This window comes from Ptychodera flava, chromosome 15 (assembly GCF_041260155.1).
Source record: "Ptychodera flava strain L36383 chromosome 15, AS_Pfla_20210202, whole genome shotgun sequence".
Lineage (NCBI taxonomy): Eukaryota > Metazoa > Hemichordata > Enteropneusta > Ptychoderidae > Ptychodera > Ptychodera flava.
In genome coordinates this window covers 1,533,955-1,555,667 of record NC_091942.1, presented here as the reverse complement: position 1 = coordinate 1,555,667, position 21,713 = coordinate 1,533,955, and the positions used below count along the sequence as shown (strand labels likewise).

Below are 21,713 nucleotides of genomic sequence, written 5' to 3'. Positions count from 1 at the left end.
TTCTATGGAAGAAAAATGTTTCAACAGTGATTTCTGCTCATTATGTGTAAATCAATAGGCTGAATTTTTTATGAGTACCAGTATGTCTTGACATTCTTAAAGACATTATAACCATGCCATGCTCATGAGATGTGTAGAATGTTAGGTCAGGTGCTTCTTTAGTAAACTGCCATGGCATGGGTGTGTTACGTACATGTATTCTTGCTCAATGTTCATTACTGTTGCAGAACATGTCATGAATTGATGCCCAGTTTTATTGGCATAATACAGTTAACTATTTTACAGTCTCTATAACATCATTGCCATCACAAACACACTGTCTGTTTTACATTTACCAGACAAATGATGCCTCCCACATCAGTACCGGTCCTCAAGATGCTCTGGCCAGCCATCTTCTGGTGTTTGCTGCAGAGAAAGCTAGGAGAGAAAACAGAATTATCACAATCAATGAAGACTATACATATCAATAGAATCAAGATGAACAATTATTTTACTGTGCTGTGACAGATTATCAACAAAGTATTTTACATCAGTAGAGGTACAAGAAACATGGAGCTTGATTGGTGATATCTTTATGCACTTATTTTTTGCAAGAAGATGACATATGTTTGTAATGGAATATTTCACTGCATACAAACATTGGTCACAGTGCTTATAAAATGACACCTAGATATTATTCCCTCATGTTTTTCTTCATTCAGAGAAGATAATTATGAATGATGTAATAGCTGTGTCACCATGAGTCCGCGATGAGTGGTGACATGGCTATTGCACCACAACAATCTGTTTATTGCATTTTTATGGCATACATATACATTGTGAACAACGGCTTTAATTTCCATTAAATGCTCTGTAAATGTTTAACTACAGAGTGTATGTGAGCTAGCCTTGTAGCATTTTGTATCAATTTTGAGGTAATAAGAATGATAAAACATATTGTAAAATGGGAAGGTCTAACAGAAACTACGAGAAATTGATATGCCTGTGTGCCGTATACAGCAACGTCCTCAATTGATATTCTGCTGATTGACAATAGAATTAATGCATTGTTAAGGTTTTCTTCAGTCATTCTGCATGAAGTCACCCAAAAAATCAAGTACATGGGAATATTGAAAATTGTCGTCTATTTTTAGCCCCGCTGTCAGCAACACGGAGCTTTAATCTAATAGGAAGGATGTGTGGCTTTGTCTGGCATCCATAAACTTTTTACATTCCAAGCAAAATGGCCTGTCCCCAGGAATGACCTTAATCAGATTTGTTCAAATTGTGATGAAATAAGCAAATTTATATCCTTTAGGATAATTTTCTATTTTGGGGCAAAAATCTCCTTAATGGCTAATGCAACAGCATTAATATTTGGCATACAGGTCCCTGGGGATGAGCTTATTAGTGCTGCTGGAAGCAGGAACACCCATGATGCAAATTTGTAACAATTTGAGTAAAATGTATCTAAAGTGTACGTGTCAGATTACACTGATAACGCAGTGTAAAATTTACCGCCCTATGAAAACGATGCTGAAACAACGAATTTCAGAATATTTTTGACAAAATTTTCAGATAGAAATAAAATAAGTTGTCACATGTTGTGTGTTCTAATAGTATATATTTTAGTTGCTGAGAAAAATGGATTTTCCAAATTTGTAAACTTGGCGCCGTTCCGATGTGACCTTTTAGTTTTCCATGTGACCTTAGTGTTACTAAAGTTCACCGCCCGGGCCATTTCCAGGGCTCAGTCTGTCACCTTCGCACTGCCAAAGATATGTTGTTTGTTTTGTCTGCGCCTGACATTCCAATCGATCCTGACCTTGACAGAGAGCTAGTACAGCTACTCCAGGACAGGCACGATGAAATTTCATCTGCTTTCATACTGCCCGGAATCGGAGAGCGCTGATATTGCCAACTCTCAGCTGTCGAGTGTGTCGACATTGACACACCAGATGCCAGTCTGGAGGTTACGTCTGAAGACGACGATGATGATGATGATGGGAGTGTGGATATTTCTGGAGCAAGTCAACTAGCCAGCCTTTTTAATGATCACGAACCGGTAAACGGTGTCGATGGACTGCAAGATACTGGGCCAAATGTCGATCTTGACCGAGCTGCCGTCCGGGTGACGATTGAGAAAGGTTGTGGCTGCAAAGACGAGTGTTTTGGAAACTGAAACTCAACGTCGTCTTTCATCATCGACTGAATATGGCAGAGTTTACCAAGATCAATGGGACTTTCTTGGCAAAGCTTGATGAGAATTCATATTCGGGGACACAGTTCGAGGTGGTAAGCGAGAGTGTCAACGTTTTATCTACAAGTTCGATGGTGTGAAAGTTTATGAAAGGTCTAGCGATACTGTTATTATGTCGGTAAGTCCAAATTCCAGTCTAATTTTGTCTGACGGAATTTTGATTAAACATGCCCGATTTTTTGCAAATGAATCAGTTATTCTTCGACAGTAAAGGTATTATGATTTCAACCAGTTATGTAAAACAGGAATAAAGTTTCACTCGACGCTACGATCAAACCAAAAAAACGTAGCTTTGCTCTGACCTGCTGACTGTACACGGATTCATGTTATGACGTCATGGCGCAAGCCCTCGTGTTGTAAACAACCATTACCTCCACAATAATCGGACTTCACACAAACCAGAAATACTCTGTTTTGTCACGAAACCAACCGATAACCTTGAAATTATTTCATAAGTGTTAATTAGGTGTATGTGTCCATTAGTTCGATGACACTTTAAAATAAATAAAGATATTGTGAATGTGAGTCTTCAATCAAATGTGGTTCTGTGTTCTCTGACAATCACATGATCTCACAGAAATCAATTATGGCTTCCAATATCTTGACACACATTATGTATACATGTTGAGACTATAAATTTCATCAGCTTAACATCTTTTTCCTCAGGGGATACTGCCTTTTAAACTTGAAAAGGCGCTATAAGGAGAATAGTGTAATACCAAGACAACATGGTTGGAAAGGGAGAAAACCAGTCAATTATACATACATATTTGAGGTTAAGATTGTGTACAATATACTTTCTTGGATCCAGTCACTTATTATTACTGGTAGATATTTTCTGTTAGAAGTTGCTATAGTTGTAAATTGTTAAGACTTTTTCAAGACAAATTTGAACACAGAGGACTTTCAGTTGATTTAGCAATTTAAACCTGGATTTAAATACCACTGGAAATATTGAAAGTTGAGTGGTATCTGCATTTGTCTTTCACTGTAATTATTTGTAAGTGACAAACCACTTACTTTTAACACCTGTGAAATAATGATAAACAAACAAATTTTTGATATATCTTAGAGGTTATATCAATCCAAGTGTAACCTTTTATTGTCATACATAACATTTTGTAGTTCCGGAATTTGTAGAAGTTTTACCTGGCATGATGTGTTCCTTTCAGTAACATTTCCTGTACCTTCTTTGATCTCCAGGTTATTGAGGATGTTGTACAATATTCCTTATTAAAGGTACGTGGATGAGAAAGGGTTACCAATGCCAGCTGCTCCAAGGGGTAGAGATGATCACCCTCCCATCTACCTACCTTCAAATGACACCAAAGCTGGGGTATATGACAAGTATACAGAGAGTTGTCAACAAAGTGACCCTCCACGTATGGCTGTTGGTGAGACAACTTTCCGCAATATTTGGAGTAGCTGTGTGCCACATATCAAACGGATGGAACCAAGGACTGATGTTTGTCCAAAGTGTGAAGCTTTCAGACAATCTATTCAGTATGCAACAAGTGAATCCGATAAGTTGACTGTTACAACTGAATTCAGTAATCACATTTTAAGTGCACAGTCTGAAAGGGAATTCTGTAATGAATTGATAAAAACGGCAACAGCAGACTATGAGCCTGTCAAAGAATTAATTAAGCCAGGTCACTGTAATTTCTGTTGTAGTAGTTTATCTAAAGTACACTATACATTTGATTTTGCTCAGAGTTTTCTTTTACCCCATCAATCACGTCAAGTAGGACCACTTTATTTTCTCATCCAATGAAAGTTAATTGTTTTGGTATTCACAATGAGGCATGTAAATTGAATTATTTATTTGATGAATCACAAACCATACAGCCAGACAACAAAGTGTAATTGGCCAAATAATGTAATTAGTTTTTGGATGATTTTCTTAGAAATTTTGGCCTTGGTGAAAAATGTGCTTCTTTCCATGCAGATAACTGTTCTGGTCAGTTGTACAGGAGGAGTGATGTTAACACTATAGCACAACTGTGTAATGTTGTCAATAAAAGTTCAAAGGTCAACTCCTCAAGGCCATACATGTCTTCAGATACATCATGTGATGTTGAGAGTGAGTCCAATTTCCAGTGGAGGGAGTGGGATGATTTTTACGCTCCCATATATGCATATGTCTATATGCAAATGGGAGGTATTCTTATAAGGTGGCAAAATGGCGTTTGTGTGTTTGTATGTCTGTATGTATGTATGTCTGTTAGTCCGTCCACATCAAAAACTCCTAAACCGTAGAACCTACTATCTTAGTATGTGGGTGTACAGGTGCACCTAGGGGTGGAGATGTGAATTTGTTCAAATGAACATGTCAGTGTCAAAAATATGCAAATGAGGGGGGAAAAAAGGAAAAATCCTGCAAATGGCTAAAACTCAGTAAACATTGGTCAGATTTGGTTGAAACTTGATAAGCAGATTTCTTTAGGTATTCTAAATTATGTGTGCAAAAATTGGGATGAAATTTGCATGTTTGTATTTTTAGGGTATTTTTCCGTTTTTAGTCAAAAGATCTTGTTCTCTGAAATCGCTCTTTGATTGCTATGAAACTTAATATTCATGTTCCTCAGAATGACCTCAGTCATGCTTGTACAAATTGTATTGAGTCTCAATATGTAGAGGGAGTGAATAAGTCTAACCCTAACCCTAACTTAAGCCTAACCCTAACCCTAACCCTAACTTAAGCCTAACCCTAACCCTAACCATCGGAAATACGTATCAACAAACAAACAAACAAAAACAAACAAACAAACAAATAAATAAATAAACAAACAAATAAACTGCTCTTTATTCACAAATATTAACAAAACAGCTTTTCGCTGTTATTTTATTAAAAATAACAAATAAACAAACACAAACATACACACAAACAAACAGACACAAATAAACAACAAGCCCATGTACCCTGTGTTATCACATGAAGATGTACCTGAAAAATGTAAAGAGACCTTCCTGTGTTAAATCTCAGATTACTTACGTTGCAAGCTTTTAAGAACTATGCTTAGGAACTGGTCAGTTTCTTCAGGCTGTGGGTATAGGGCGTTGGCTTCATGTGGGGTCACCCTCTTTCTGACTTTGCATGGAGATGGGGGGGCCGTCACCATGTTTTTGAAATGCTCAATAGGGTGGTCAGTGTGTTTTTGAATCACAACACAGGAAAGTACTTGCCTAAAATACATTGTATCAGCCATGAATTGCGTCATAATTCTCTCGCATTTTACTGCATGCCGTTAGGGCGTGTAACTTTAATATATCAGAGATATGTTTGTGAATTGAAAGTTTGTTTTGCAAAGCATATCACACCTGCAGCCACAAATTACATCATTCAGTTAGTTTTCAGCTTGCCCTTCGTGTGCATTAAACTTAAATATATCAGAGATATCTGGATGTTTGCAAATGGGAAGTCTGTTTTGCAAAGTATAAATATCATTATGAAATCTGCAGTTCATATGAAAAGCATGACGAAATCCTGATCGTTTTGTGTTTTTTCTATGAGAATTAAAGTATAAGAAAGCAAAATGCACTGAGACATACCGGTACGGTATTTAAGAAAGAGAAAAATAGTGTCAATAACACTGTACTCCCGTTTGATTTATCTTGTAAGTAAATATTTACAGGATGGATGTGCAAAATGGGAGTAAAAAAAGTGCGCAATACCGTATGTGAATTGCACAATGGAGGTTTTCTAGCTCCATGATTGCACAATGGTATAGTTTATACACCGTACATTTTTGTTATGGAACCCTTTTTTCATGAGAATTGCAAGTGGGGCTGGTGAGTATAGTTGAGCAAAACAGGAAATGTCACTGCAAACACAGATGATGGTACAAGTATGGGAGAAGGATGTGCTGTACATCACATAGGCTTTCAAAAAGATGCCAATCAGACAAGATATCAATTAACCCTTTGAGTGCTGCAATTTTTCCCATCAGAATTTTAGTGCAACATTTTACCAAATTTTATGAATTTTTCTGTAATTTTTTTGATAATTTTGGACCAAATGGAAATCACATTTCCTTGGCTACGGTTCTTTATCAAAATTTTTGCAAAAACTTGAAAAAATGTTACTGAGGTATATTCTGTAAAGGTGACAAAAATTGACTTCGGCACTCAAGGGTTATATTAATTGGTCCTATCAGTTTTTCCAAAAGAATACTGGAAGATGTAATAGCTGATTAGTGTACTTTATGCATGATTTGCGTAACAAATGACTTGCTCGAAATATATAAATTGATTGAATGTATAACGATGTCCTGGTAATGGAAAATGAACACTTACCAAAGATAAAATTGTATTAATTTATCATAGTACTATGTACTATATATCACATATAGTTTATACAGTGCTAACATATGCATCATGACATGGGAAGATGGCTGCTGTTGTATTGTAACATGTTTTGTTGGTTGTTGATGTGAAAACTGGCCAGGGATATCTTGGGCTGAGATGTGTCGAGAAATGTTATGCAAAGATAGATACTTCTTTAAATTCCTTGACAATGAAGACAGATTGTCATCTCTTCAGTTCCTTCCAATATCCTGTGTTTACACATAGTTTTAATTCTTTCTGACGTGTGACTCATCTCTAACCAATCAAAGTCAAAGACACTTACTTTCCCGCCAAAACCGGCTATCAGCCTGAATTAGCCGATTACTTTAGTACATGTTTATGTACAGTATAGTGTATTTGTATGTGTATACTCAGAGCGCATCGCTCCACCCACTGATACACTATGTTATTGTAGCAGTAGTTCATCATAGCTGTAGTAATATAAGGAAATAGAAGTGCTGCCTCTGTCTCCATCATAACTCAAAAGATCCTGCTTCATAATAAAAACAATGTGTGGGATTGTTTATGAAGCAGATCTTTTGAGTTCAAGAGATGGAGACAGAGGCAGCAGTTCTATTTCCTAAAACTTCTATTTCTTCATTATATTACCATGCCCTGTCCATTGCATTTTAATCGGTCGAGCTGAACCATGTGACTGCCAACAAATACACAGTAATGGTTTGCTTTCTTGCCCGTGAATATGAATAATATCGTAAACATTGTAACGTTACAGCTAAAACGAAAATTGTGATTTGTACAAAGATCATAATCAACCACAAAATAAAATGTAGCATTTGTGTGCCAAGTTTAGACGCTTTTTTCCAAAAAATCTCCGGATTTGCAAAATTTTTTCAGCACGCGCACTACTCACTGACAGGTTCTGGGGGCTCCGTTGTCGTTCGCATGGGAAATTTTCGTAAATTTTGACAGTTTTTTCGAGTTCATTGATAATATAATTGAAATAACAGACTCCGCTCTGACCATAAACATTTATTTATGGGCGCGGGCGAGAGGAAAGCCAAATTAACGGGCTCGGCAAGCCTTGCCCGTTAATTTTTGGCTATCCTCTCGCCCTTGCCCATAAATAAACGTTAATGGTCAGTGCATTGTCCGTTATTTCTATAATATTGGGTTCAACAAATAAAAGTGTGACAAACTAAATTGGGAGCCAAAAATAAACAAGCTTGACAAAATACTTTTAACTCATTGAGTATACGGAATCTCACGCAGCATGGAAAAGTTCTAATTATTAAGAGTTTGGGTTTGTCGAATTTACTGTACTTACATGTAGCATCTCTTTTCAGTGTATTTGAAGAGATTGAAAAAACTGTTGATAAAATAATTTATGAATTTCTAGACTGTAAGAAATATAAAATCAAGAAAGGAGTATAATTGGCACAGATAGAACAGGGAGGTTTAAATGTTCCCAGTTTCTATGAATTGTCATTTAATAGCTTCTAAATTTACCTGGTTTTGCAAGTATTTTTATCAAAGTAACGCACAGTGGAAAGCAATTTCTTCTTACTTATTACAGACAGATGTGGAAAATAGCATTCCTAGATCAATTTTCAGATTTTAAGAGTATTACCACATTTCTATAGAGATAGTCTTAAAGTTTTGTTTGCTGTCACACAGAAAAGTATACATGTAGATGCAAGTAATAGACTTGTCATGTGGAACCCAATGTACAAAACTTTTGTGTCTGTAGAAATGAGTGCAGCAGATTTAAATAGTTGTGCTTGTGACTCCTTTAGTAACACTATCAACATTTCAAAACTTTCAACAAGAATGGTTCACAGAATGTTAATTAAAGACTTTGTGATGACGCCAAGTGTGATGGAAGGTTTGAGTACAGATTGTAACTTTCAATTGAAGGAAAAGGAAGTGTGGTTACTTGCAAAAAATGTTACACAAGAAACTGACACTAAGCATCACAGTTTTTACTAGAAATTTACTATTTGTAGATTACAAAATTTTGTCAAGCTTTTTCACTGGGAGAAAATTCATTCTCCTTTATGGAAACTTTGCCAAGCCTTATGACACTTACAAGCATACATTTTTGGAATGTTTTGTTGCAAAAATATATTGAGTTTCATAGAAAAAGTAATAAGTAAGACATTACAAATGCCAGTGGAGTTAAGTTTGTAGATGTGATCAGAGGATATTATTTCAAATCAAAGAAATTAGAAAATGTTGTAAATCTTATAATTATCATAGCGAAATGGTCTACACATAAATACCATGTCTGTAATCTTGAAGAGTCATTTCCTTCTGTAACTGTCTTGAGAAACGAGCTATATCACAGAGCTCAAGCTCAGAAAATTGAAATTTTGCGTAAAGCCCCGACAGCTGCAAATTTTATGCATTATTTTCATTTTGTTTTCAAACCAAAGTCAGTTCATGTAAATGTGCTAAGAAGTACACTGCTCACTGATTTGGACCATGCCTATGCATTTTGACAGGCTAAATAGCAAACAGGTGCCACACTCATAAAATGGCACCCCACAGAAAAGTAAAAATAATGGAGTATTTCCTGCACATATACCCTGGTACATCGTGATCATACAAGAAACAAACATGATGCCATTTACTTGAATACACAACACACCATAGCCAACATTTTGTTGTTGTCACATTAGTTTTTCAAAATGGTGGGAAATCTTATGATGTTAAAACATTTGAATTTATGTGCCACTATCGACACTTATGAAAACTGAAAACGGGAATTATTTTGAGATCGGTTTATTACATATTCAAAGCTATTTACGCTTAAAGAGGTGATTTTTTTGGTCACTTCACCGTAGTTTTCAGACATGTATACCTTTTGTGAGAAAAATAAAATCTGAGGGGGAAAAAAGCTTGGCTTTTTCAGTTTCCTTGAAGTCAGAGTCTTGCCGCAACTTTTGCATGTATTCCCTTGGTTTGAATCTTTCAGTTTCTTTGAAATTGGGTCTTGCCGCAAGTTTTTTGTGTTCTTTAGTGCTCTTAAACGAGTAGTCTTCTCTTTAATAGTGCTGTCTCTCTTAAAGCGTACTAAATGCACTAAGTCTTCTCACCTGTTTATATTCACATTGAATTTCATAAAATTTTTGTTTTCCGTTGGGACAGATTTCATATAGCTGATTGTATTTCCTAACATACTCTGTTTAATAGACTGTTGCTATAACTGAAAGTTGAAATAATCGTCCAAAAGTTTATTGTAAAAGTACTGGAAAAACATGCCGTTTTTCTCGCAAATTTAGCAACTGTAACGACCCTTTATTCTTTACTAATACTTTTCCATAATTGAACAATTCCTTTTCTGACCCAAGAAATCATATTTCAGGATTTCTGTTGCAATATCTCAATGGCATAGGCACTATCTAAAGGGGACTTTTTGACTTCTGTAAATTGTGAAAATTTTAAAACACAAGACAGGAGTCAATAAACTAGAACTAGTGTTAAAATCAATATATTATTCTCTCAATTTGTCCCAAGGCATTTATTTCCATGATGAATGGAGGCAACACTGGTAAACAGATTGTACGTATAGCCTACCTTTGATCAGCAAGCAGTTCTACATATTAGGGCTTACACACACAGTGTACAATGATGTGCAGAACTTTAAAAATGTACTCTGCTGGGAACGAGCAGGTGTTTACACTATAGTGGGCGCAGTAAAACAATGGTCACGTCCATAGGTTCAAGGACGTTCACGGGGAGACACGATGACAAAGAGTGTCGTAAAATTGCTTTATATACTAGTTTTAAGACCACAATTTAAGACCACAATATCTGGTCATCGGTGTACCGCTACCTGTGAATCGAAACGACAAATGTAGGCCTATAGATTCGAAAATTTATGGGAGAGACACCAAGACTGAGACCGACGTAGCACAACAAACTATTCCGAATTGTGCGTCCGTCCGTGTTTAATACAGACATCTCTGTAGGTGATTCTGGTTTCTCAATCGAATCAAAAGTCCGACATTGACAAAATTGACATAAAATATGTCCGAAAAGTTATGTTTTATTCAACTAACTTATTCATCTCCCATGATATCCCCTAAGCTACATGTAAACAGTCCGGAAAGACTGACATCCATGTCTCCCGGGCCCCCATGCATACAGTATGACCGTACGTGTTCAAATATTTCTTCACAGTTTTGCAAAATATCTCGTCAACCGGGCGCATGGGCCACGTCTTTGTACGTTGGTCAAAACTAATGACACTATAGGTCAGGATATAACATCGGTCAAAGTAAGATTGAAATATGCAAGGAAGACGAAAACGCTTTCATCGATTGACAAAAATGAGAAGGAACGAGTCAGTAAATATCGAACCATAAAGGGGAGATCGAGACTGCCATCATCCCCATGATTAATCAACTGGGAACAAAATATATATTTCGATCGACAGACTTATACAACCAGAAACAGCATTTTATTCAGCTTTAAAATAATTCACTGCCTTTCCTATAATAACACCCCGTTTGCGTTTCGATCTACTCTACTCTGTTCCCGGCGTTATACGGCCTACTACAGGGAACGTTCCTATATGTGATGCTATAACATATCAGTTGATTACTTATTTTGCATAAGAACAATAGGTGTCAGTCGTGCTTTCAGAGATAAATGGATGGCAAGAACAATAGGTCACATGACCTGGAGTGGTATAAATGTAAAAAACGTATTAAATGTAAAGAATGTATTTCGTGCAAGCCCTGCTAGACCCAGCTAGACGCGACCTTTCGTGACATTAATGTAAAAAATGTATTAAATGTAAAGAATGTATTTCGTGCAGACATTTCATGTAAAAACCGTATTAAATGTAAAGAATGTATTTCGTGCAGACCTTTAATGTTATAAATGTATTTCGTGCAGACCTTTCATGTAATAAATGTAAAAAATGTATTAAATGTATAGAATGTATTTCGTGCAAACTTTTCATGTAAAAAATGTATTAAATGTAAAGAATGTATTTCGTGCAGATCTTTAATGTTATAAATGTATTTCGTGCAGACCTTTCATGTAATAAATGTATTAAATGTATAGAATGTATTTCGTGCAAACCTTTCATGTAAAAAAATTATTAAATGTAAGGAATGTATTTCGTGCAGACCTTTAATGTAATAAATGTAAAAAATGTATTAAATGTAAAGAATGGATTTCGTGCAGATCTTTCATGTAATAAATGTATTAAATGTAAAGAATGTATTTCGTGCATGGATAAATGTAAAAAATGTAAAACGTGCAGAATTCTTGACTACTGGCCATGGATGGACTTTTGATATTGTTTTAACCTGGTATAATCATCAATGTACATAGTGTTACGTGCAGAGAAAACGAACAAAAGGGTGAACTCAGCAGTTTCCGTTTAAACAAAATTTATTACGAAAACAAAACCAATTGCCAAGTCAGGGACAGAGCACAAGCTTTACAAGTGTACAGACCACCCATCCCAGCCGGGACGGCAAAGCTCCAGTCCCAGAGCCGCAACAGTCAGCTGGATGAATGAACAGTCCCCCGGCCTGCAGGCTTGAAGCTGCACAAAGTCCACAGTACAAATCCAGCGCCGGCGATGAAGGTCTTGAAAAGTCTTGAGAACGACCACCGCTGGAGCCCAGCAACACACAAGAGACACGATCCCAAAAGTCTGACTGGAAGCTGAGCACGTCCCTTCTATAAAGGCATATAAGAACAATCTAGAACTTTTATTGACATGCTAATTACTGTTCAAAATTATCTCCCTTACACAACTAATCAACTTTCCAGAACATTCCAAACATGACTAATTGAATTCAAGGTTGTTAGGCCATCAAGGGCAGTGACCCTGAGAATGTTCCAGACCAATTGAACTCAGGTCATGATGAGTGTGGGGGAAATGACCCACATAACACACCCCCTCTTCAAAAAAGAAAATTTTTCAAAGAAAAATCTTTCTCCTGGAAATGCTATCTTTTAAAAGATTTAAGTACTCGAATTCCTTTTTTTTTTCTAAAGTAAAACTTCTTGAAAGTGAACAACAATAAACCCTAAATACGAGAAAGACAGTCTGCAATTAAATTGTCTCTGCCTTTGATATGTCTAATATCAAGATTAAACTCCTGTAACATTAAACTCCATCTTAGCAATCTCTGATTTTTGCCTTTAAATTTCTGCAGAAAAACAAGAGGGTTGTGATCAATATAAACCACTATTGGCTGATTTGAAGAAGTAACATAAACTTCAAAATGCTGTAAAGCTAATATCAAAGATAAACACTCTTTTTCAATTGTAGAGTAGTTTCTCTGGGATTTGTTAAATTTGCGTGAAAAATAGCAAACAGGATGATCTACACCATGACTATCCTCTTGCAATAAAACAGCACCAGCAGCCGTATCACTAGCATCCACAGCTAATTTGAATGGCAAAGTGAAATCTGGTGCAGACAACACTGGGGCACTTTGCAGTATGGCTTTAAGTGTATCAAATGCCTGTTGGCATTGCTCTGACCAAACAAACTTTACTTTCTTTTTAAGTAAGTTAGTCAAAGGCTCAGTAATTGTGGAGAAATTTGGACAGAATTTTCTGTAGTAACCAGCCATACCGAGAAAGCGCATCAGTTGTCGTTTGCAGTTTGGTATGGGAAAACTTGAAATGGCACTGATTTTGGCATCAACAGGTTTTACCTCACCCTGTCCTACAGTATGTCCGAGGTAAGTTACCCTTGCCCAACCAAACTCAGATTTGGCAAGGTTGACAGTCAACATTGCTTTGCTCAGTCTCTCAAAGAACTTTCGCATGAGCTTGATGTGTTCCTCCCAGGTGTCACTATACAAGACTACGTCGTCAACGTAAGCTGCACACCCGTCTAGCCCGGATATGACGTCGTTGATCATCCGTTGGAACGTTGCCGGAGAGTTCTTCATTCCGAATGGCATCACCTTGTACTGGAACAATCCGTCTGGTGTAACAAAGGCGGATATTTCACGAGCACGATCCGTCAGAGGGACTTGCCAAAATCCCTTCAGTAGGTCAAATTTTGTCACATACTTGGCTTTTCCCACTCGGTCGATCAGTCATCAATCCTCGGGATTGGGAAAGTGTCTGTCTTTGTTAAAGTGTTGACCTTCCTAAAGTCCGTGCACATACGATAACTGTGGTCTGATTTGGGAACAAGTATGCACGGCGAACTCCAGTTACTTTTACTGGGTTCAATAAAGTCATTGTCCAGCAGGTATTTGACTTCTTCCTGGAGATATTTCGCTTTTGTTGGATTCAGTCTGTATGGATGTTGTTTTACAGGCTTACTGTCCCCAACATCAACGTCGTGATAGATGACGTTTGTCCTCGTTGGAACATCTTGAAACAGGTGTTTATATTCGTGGAGCAGTTCTTTCACCTGTTGTTGTTGTTCTGGCTGGAGGTGTGCCAACTTTGTAGACTCCAGCTTCTCCAGGATTTCTGAGTTCTGAAGCTTGACCGAGCCCAGCTTTGAGTTTAGAGTATTTTCACTCAAGTCAGTTTCAGTATCACTATCTCATAATGGTTTGAACTGACTGCACTGACAGGCTGAGTTATAGTAGGATTATCCCTATCCAAATATGGCTTAAGCATATTTATGTGACATAGCTGTTTTTGTTTTCGCCTGTCAGGTGTTATTATGATGTAATTTAAATCACTCAATTTCTTATCATTAGATATGGCCCAAAGTAACGAGCATGGAGTGGTTTGCCAGGAATTGGAAGTAGAACAAGAACTTTTTGACCTGGTTCAAACTTCCGTTTTGAGTGCTTTTATCATATCTGGTTTTCATTGACTGCTGAGATGACTCAAGATTTCTCTGGCTAATTCACATGCTTTAGAGAGTTTCGTACGAAAATCTGACACATATTGCAAAATATTCAGACAATCATCATCGTCTGATAGGAATTTCTCTTTAACGAGCTTAAGTGGGCCACGGACTGTATGTCCAAATACAAGCTCAAATGGGCTAAAACCAAGAGACTCCTGAATTGACTCTCTAACAGCAAAGAGCAAAAAATGAATTCCTTCATCCCACTGCTTCTCTGTGTCAAAACAGTAGGTCCTAATCATGTTTTTCAAAGTTTGATGAAATCGCTCAAGAGCACCCTGACTTTCTGGATGATAGGCGGATGACCTGTACTGTTTAATGCCTAGCTGATCCATTACTTGTTGAAAAATACCAGACATAAAGTTGGAGCCTTGATCGGACTGGACACATTTAGGGAGGCCAAATAAAGTGAAAAATTTGACTAAAGCTTTCACTATAGTCTTTGTCTTTATATTTCTCAGTGGTATGGCTTCGGGAACCGGGTTGATGTACACATAATTGTCAACATATACTCATTTCCTGATCTTGTTTTTGGTAGGGGCCCAACACAGTCTATTAGTATCCTACTAAATGGTTCTTGAAATGCAGGAATTGGCTGTAAAGGGGCCTTTGGAATGGTCTGATTCGGCTTTCCTACCATTGACATGTGTGACAAGTTTTACAGAAATGTGCTACATCCTGCCTGAGATTAGGCCAATAAAAGTGACTGAGAATTTTATGATAAGTTTTCCTGACTCCTAAGTGACCAGCCCAGGGGGTTTCATGGGCCAGGCGCAATATTTCAGCACGGTAGGGCTTTGGAACCACATTTGATGTTTTATAGCCCAATCGTCATCAACCAAAACATCTGGAGGTCTCCATTTACGCATGAGAATACCAGACTTTGTATAATAGGAAACAGAGCTATCTGAAGTTTTACCTTCATCATCTACCCTGTCAACAAAGACAAAATATCTGGGTCTTTGTGTTGTTCTGCAATGAGATTTGATCTAGAAAATGTCTGACTTTGGTCAGCAGAAGTTTTACTGGAAGTTTCAAATCCACGAGGGATAACGGAATGATCCGTGTCAAACACCTGACTGAGAAAGGTGTCATTTAAGTCAACATCTGTGACATTATTTTTGAGAGTATTTGATTCTCGGAAGTTTTCTTTGACATGGCTCGAGTAATGGCACATGAAGGAAATAAATCGGGTATCTCTTGTTCAATTGGCTCTGGATCCTGATCTAAACTAGGATTATCAGTCACAAGTGGATTAGTAATGACCTTGTCCCCAGCAAGGTCGTTTCCAAGAAGAAGGTGAATCCCTTCAAAAGGCAAAAAAGGCCTAATACCTAAAGCCACAGGTCCAGAAACAAAGTCCGAAGACAAATAGACATTATGGAGAGGAACAGGAATAAAGTCATTGCAATCTACCCCCTTAATAAGAACTTTAGAACCTGAAAATGACTTTTCAGAAAACGGCAGGGTATCTGCCAACAAAAGAGACTGGGAAGCCCCGGTATCTCTTAAAATTTTGACAGGGGTAGCGGAAGAGAAATCACAGAAAGTGATATAAAACCATTATGAATAAATGGCTCGAAAATACCCATAATACTATCTTGAGAAGAATTGACCTTGACCTCATTAATTGGGGATAAGAGGGGTTTAACCTCAGAAAATGTGTTGCACACATTATTAGACTCTAATTGAGTTGATGAAGAAATAAAGCCGGTTGGCTTAGATCCACTTTGACCACTTTGACCTTCACGTTTTCTTTTCAATTTGAAACACTCTGACATTAAATGGCCGTCTTTCTTACAATAATTACAAGAAAGTGTACCGAACTGTTTGTCAGAAGGAGATTGAGACTTGGGATCTGATGATGTGGGAGTATTACTTGAACTCTGTGAACTGTTGTCATTTGATTTTCTACTGTCCTTTGAAAAATTCTTGGATGAAAAGGACGAGTTAAATTTACCTGCATTGTTTCTGTAGGAAAAGGACTGGGATGGTTTGCTGAGAAATGAAGATTTGTGGGTCAATGAATAATCATCGGCCAAACGTGCAGCAACCTCTAATGTATCTGCCTTTTGTTCATTGATAAACGTCTTGATGTCACTCCGGATGCACCTTTTAAATTCCTCAATCAAAACAAGTTGTCGTAATTTGTCATAATTCTGACTAACCTTTTCAGAAGAACACCAACGATCAAACAGTTGTTCTTTTGTTCGAGCAAATTCAACATAAGTTTGATCTTTTACCTTCTCACAATCCCTAAATTTCTGACGGTAAGCTTCAGGCACCAATTCATAGCCTTGAGAATTAATTCCTTCACAGAATCATAATCTGAAGCCTGCTCTACTGACAACTGAATGTAAATTTCTCTGGCTTTACCCACCAAAGCACTCTGCAAAAGCATAGACCAGGACTCCTTAGGCCAATCAGACTCTGAGCAATTTTCTCAAAATGAAGGAAATATTTATCAACATCCTTTTCTTGGAAAGGGGGAACTAACCTGAAATGCTTAGTGATGTCAAACTTGTCTGAAGGGAAGAATTTTCCTGACTGTCCAAGCTCCAAACGTTTCATTTCTAATCTTTCCTGCCTATCTTTCTCTCTCTGTCTTTCTTCCATTTCTAATTGCATTTGTATTTTTTCTTTTTCTAATGCCTGTCTCTCTTTTTCCATTTGTAATTCTAGTTTCTTGATCTCCAAATTTGTCTGCATTTCTAATTCTAATTTTCTGAGTTCAGAGGTAGACTCGGGCTCATAATCTTTCAAGGTGGATTCCTCAAATTGGCCTAAATCAACTAGATGTTTGGCAATACGGTACTGTATTTCCCTCTTGCGCATAGATCTTTGACTTCTACTTTAAGGAAATTGGCCAGTGCAATGAGGTCGTCTTTTCTGAGGGAATTAAATGTGTCCTGATCAAGGTCATCCATTTCCTCTGGTTTAAATTCCGCCATGATTAAATTTCGCTGAGTTCAAAGTATACAGTAGTTTTGAAAAGGCTGTCAAAATGTTGTCAAACGGCTCAAAATATTCGTCTCCCGGACAAGCCCCCAATTTGTTACGTGCAGAGAAAACGAACAAAAGGGTGAACTCAGCAGTTTCCGTTTAAACAAAATTTATTACGAAAACAAACATAATTGCTAAGTTAGGGACAGAGTACAAGCTTTAAAAGTGTACAGACTACTTATCTCAGCTGGGACGGCAAAGCTCCAGTCTCAGAGCTGCAACAGTCAGCTGGATGAATGAACAGTCCCCCGGCCCGCAGGCCCGAAGCTGCACAAAGACCACAGCACAAATCCAGCGCCGACAGTGAAGGTCTTGAAAAGTCTTGAGAACGACCACCGCTGGAGCCCAGCAACACACAAGAGACACGATCCCAAAAGTCTGACTGGAAGCTGAGCACGTCCCCTCCATAAAGGCACACAAGAACAATCTAGAACTTTTACTGACATGCTAATCACTGTTCCAAAATTATCTCCCTTACACAACTATCAACTTTCCAGAACATTCCAAACATGACTAATTGAATTCAAGGTTGTTAGGCCATCAAGGGCAGTGACCCTGAGAATGTTCCAGACCAATTGAACTCAGGTCATGATGAGTGTGGGGGAAATGACCCACATAACAATAGCATGTTTGCCAACTTTGATCAAGTAAATCCCAGTATATATCCCTAATAAGCAAAGTTCATTAAACTGTAAATTAGGAATTGCCTAAGTAAAAATGCTTAATGATTTTCAATAATGTTGTATCATGGTATCTGCAACTGTCACCTTTGGTCAAGTTGATTCAGATATATATCTCTCTAATTAGGAAAGTTCATTTAATATGCAAATTAGGAATTGGCTGAAGAGAAATATATTGTATTATAGTGTCTTTAATGTACATAGCAAGTTTCATCAATTTTGATCAAGTCAATTCAGATAAATATCCCTAATTATGAAAATTCATTTAATATGCAAATTAGGAATTGGCTGAAGTAAAAATGTCTTTTGATTTTCAACAATATTATATCACAGTATCTTTGATGTATATAGCAAGTTTCAACAACTACAATTATGTTAATTCAGATATATATTCCTAATTTGGAAAGTTTGTCAAATATGCAAATTGGGAATTGGCTGAAGTAAAAATGTTTAATGACTTTCAAAAATGTTGTATCATAGTAGCTTCAATACATGTAGCAAGTTTCATCAACTTTGGTTCAGTCAATTTAAATATATATCTCTAATTAGCCAAGTTCATTAAATATGTAAATTAGGAATTGGCTGCAGTTAAAACGCTTAATGACTTTCAGTAATGTTAAATCATCGTATCTTTAATATACATACCAAGTTTGGTCGATTTTGATCGAGTCAAATCAGACATATATCCCTAATTAGGAAAGTTCATTAAATATGCAAACTAGGAACTCTCTTGCATGTCACCGCTTAATGGTTCCCACTGCTGATATATCTTGGTATGATCAACATTTGTAGCAAATCTCATCAAAATCGACCAAACTTGGTATGTATATTAAAGATACGATGATTTAACATTACTGAAAGTCATTAAGCGTTTTAACTGCAACCAATTCCTAATTTACACATTTAATGAACTTGGCTAATTAGAGATACATATTTAAATTGACTGGACCAAAGTTGATGAAACTTGCTACATGTATTGAAGCTCTTGATGTACGAAAACTTTCGAACATCTCTGTTTTCTCAATAGTGTTAACATTGAGTTGGCCGCCACTTTGAATTAAAACTATCGTTAAACTTACAGTGGTCAGAAATTCAGTCAATTTTGCAATATATGTACATGAGGAGCGGTAAGTGAATGGAAAGCCCAAGGTCACGTGACCACTGCAATTTATCCCGGCTCTTCATAACTTAGTTGAGGGTTTTGCCGCACGTAAATGCTGTCTTTCGTTTTGGCTTATAATGCTCAAATTGGAACATTCAGGATCGTTAAAACACACACATGAATTGTTCTATTTAGAAAAGACGTTCGATATGATCACTTGTCATTTTGTGTCAATTTTAGGGTATTAAATCCTTCTAAAGCTATGCTGCTAATTACTTATTCACTCGCATTTTACTATAACGGTGCTACTATCGTGGTCGACAGTCGCAGCTGAAGTTCTCCATTTACACGCGCCTGGATGTAAGGAATGGATGTTGGAACTTTTTGCAGGAGTTCGATTACTAAAATTGGGGTCGATATAGCAAGGGTTACCTTGTTGAACTCCATGACGTGACACGGTCTGCTACCGTCAAATACAAAGCTCTGAGTAAACCATGAATTCAATACAAATGTAACGGTAATAAAAGTCATTATTTTTGTAGGACAATGCGGATGGTATATAGTAGCGATTTCTGCGAAACACAACAGGTTTGATTTTGGCAAGCTAATAATGTGTGAAGTCTTTTATTGAGGCGCATACTACCTTAAACTTACTTGCCTGTGGAGCTGCACTTTGAATTGAAAATATCGGCAAATCGTCGGCAATTTCTCTAGCATAAAAATTTGCACGGTGACCCCCAATTTTTATTCTTGATTTTGAAAGAGTATTTCTTGAAATATTGCTGGAGAAAGGCTTGAGTGGGAAAGTCTAAGCCTTTCATTGAGGCGCATACAACCTTAAAGTTTACCTGCCTCTGGAGCTGCACTTTGAATTGAAAATATCTTCAAATCTTCGGCAATTTGTGATTTCTCTAGCAGAAAAATTTGCACGGTGACCCCCAATTTTTACTCTTGGTTTTCAAAGAGTATGGTTGAATTATTGCTTGAGAAAAGCTTGGGCAATAGTTGAAGTCTTTGTTTGAGACGCGTGCTACCTTAAAAGTTTGATTGCGGCGCATACTACCTTAAAGTCTGCCTGCCTCTTCTGCTGCACTTTGAATTGAAAATAACGGTAAAACGTGGGTAATTTGTAATTACTATAGTAAAAAAAAATTGCACGGTGACCCCCGATTTTTATTCTTGATCTTGAAAGTTTCAGCAAACTACCTCAAAGTCTACCTGCCTCTTCAGCTGTAGTTTGAATAGCAAATATCGTCAATTCTTGTCCAATTTGTAATTTCTCTAGCACAAAAATTTGCACGGTGACCCCCAATTTTTATTCTTGACCTTGAAAGAGCATGGTTGAAATATTGTTGTTGAAAAGCTTTAGCAAAAATTTAAGCCTTTAATTGAGGCGCACACTACAAATATCGTCAATTCTTGGGCAATTTGTAATTTCTCTAGCGCAAACATTTGCACGTTGACTCCCAATTTTTATTCTTGATCTTGAAAGAGTATGGTTATATTTCTTGAGAAAAGCTTGAGTACAACGTTTAAGTCTTTCTTTGAGACTCATACTATCTCAAAGTTTATCTGCCTCCGGAGCCGGAGGCGTTTTATCCAATAATTGACCTGCTGGGCGGTTGTATGTTGAGAAAAGGTCAATTGCATGCTTGTGTTACAACTAGAACTGCAAAAGGAGTTGATTTATTGGAATGTCAAGAGAAACAACGGCAAAATTCGGCCGATTTTGAAAATGAATCTGCCCCGGCGGAGGCTTTTGGGGGGCGGGCGGCGGGAGGGGTCGTGGTGCCTCAAACGCCCTCACACGGCCGAGTACTCGACTCTGCTTCCTTGAGGTGACAGCAGTTTTTGGAGCTGTCTCCTCACATGAATTTACTCATCCCTCGGAATGAAAAATCTGTGTTTATCACGTATCTTTCACATCTTAATCTAACGTTCAACTGCGGCATGTAGCAATCATCAAGTTCGGGTATAGAGTCTTGAACTCACCATCCTCCGATTGATTTGATTTGACAGTTACATATAGAATTAAATCTGTAGATTTGTGGATCAGGATATAGTTATCAAACAGTTTAAGTATACATGGGCCGTGACTATAGTCTGTGATGCTAGAATGACGCGAAAAGTACGGTGAAGCAGGAGTAGAATGATGTCTAAAAGAAGGGGCTTTTATTAAAGTTGAATAAAAGAACAAGTTTGCGTCAATTTGCAGATAATAAATGATGAACACCTCATGAATGATGAATAGAAAATCTTGATCGAGATAATTTTTCATCTCGATCGTTTGTTTAATGTTACACTTGTTTACACGAAACAGTCAGACCAAGATTGAAACTAATTTGGGAGAATTGGATCTTTATATTTCTCAGTATTACAAATTACTTACATAAGCAAGTGTATAAAGATAAGCAGATAAGCTGACGTTTGCAGATTAAACCAACGTTACTTCACTATCCAATTATCTTAACTCAAATCGTGTTTCAGCTACCGTAATGACGACTTGATATACGTACTGTCTCGACA

The 21,713-nt window shown here is 37.2% G+C and overlaps 1 protein-coding gene across 10 annotated transcripts in view; it reads left to right on the top strand.

Moving 5' to 3' along the window:
• LOC139150896 (putative oxidoreductase YteT) overlaps nt 1–950 on the top strand; it is a 31,058-nt gene extending 30,108 nt beyond the window's left edge. For all 10 annotated transcript variants that reach the window (XM_070723349.1, XM_070723346.1, XM_070723343.1 and 7 more), the window contains one exon: nt 339–950. In XM_070723349.1, coding sequence (XP_070579450.1) covers nt 339–470 — 132 coding nt within the window. In that variant the 3' untranslated portion in view covers nt 471–950. The remainder of the gene's footprint in view (nt 1–338) is intronic.
• The last annotated feature ends 20,763 nt before the right edge of the window (nt 951–21,713 follow it).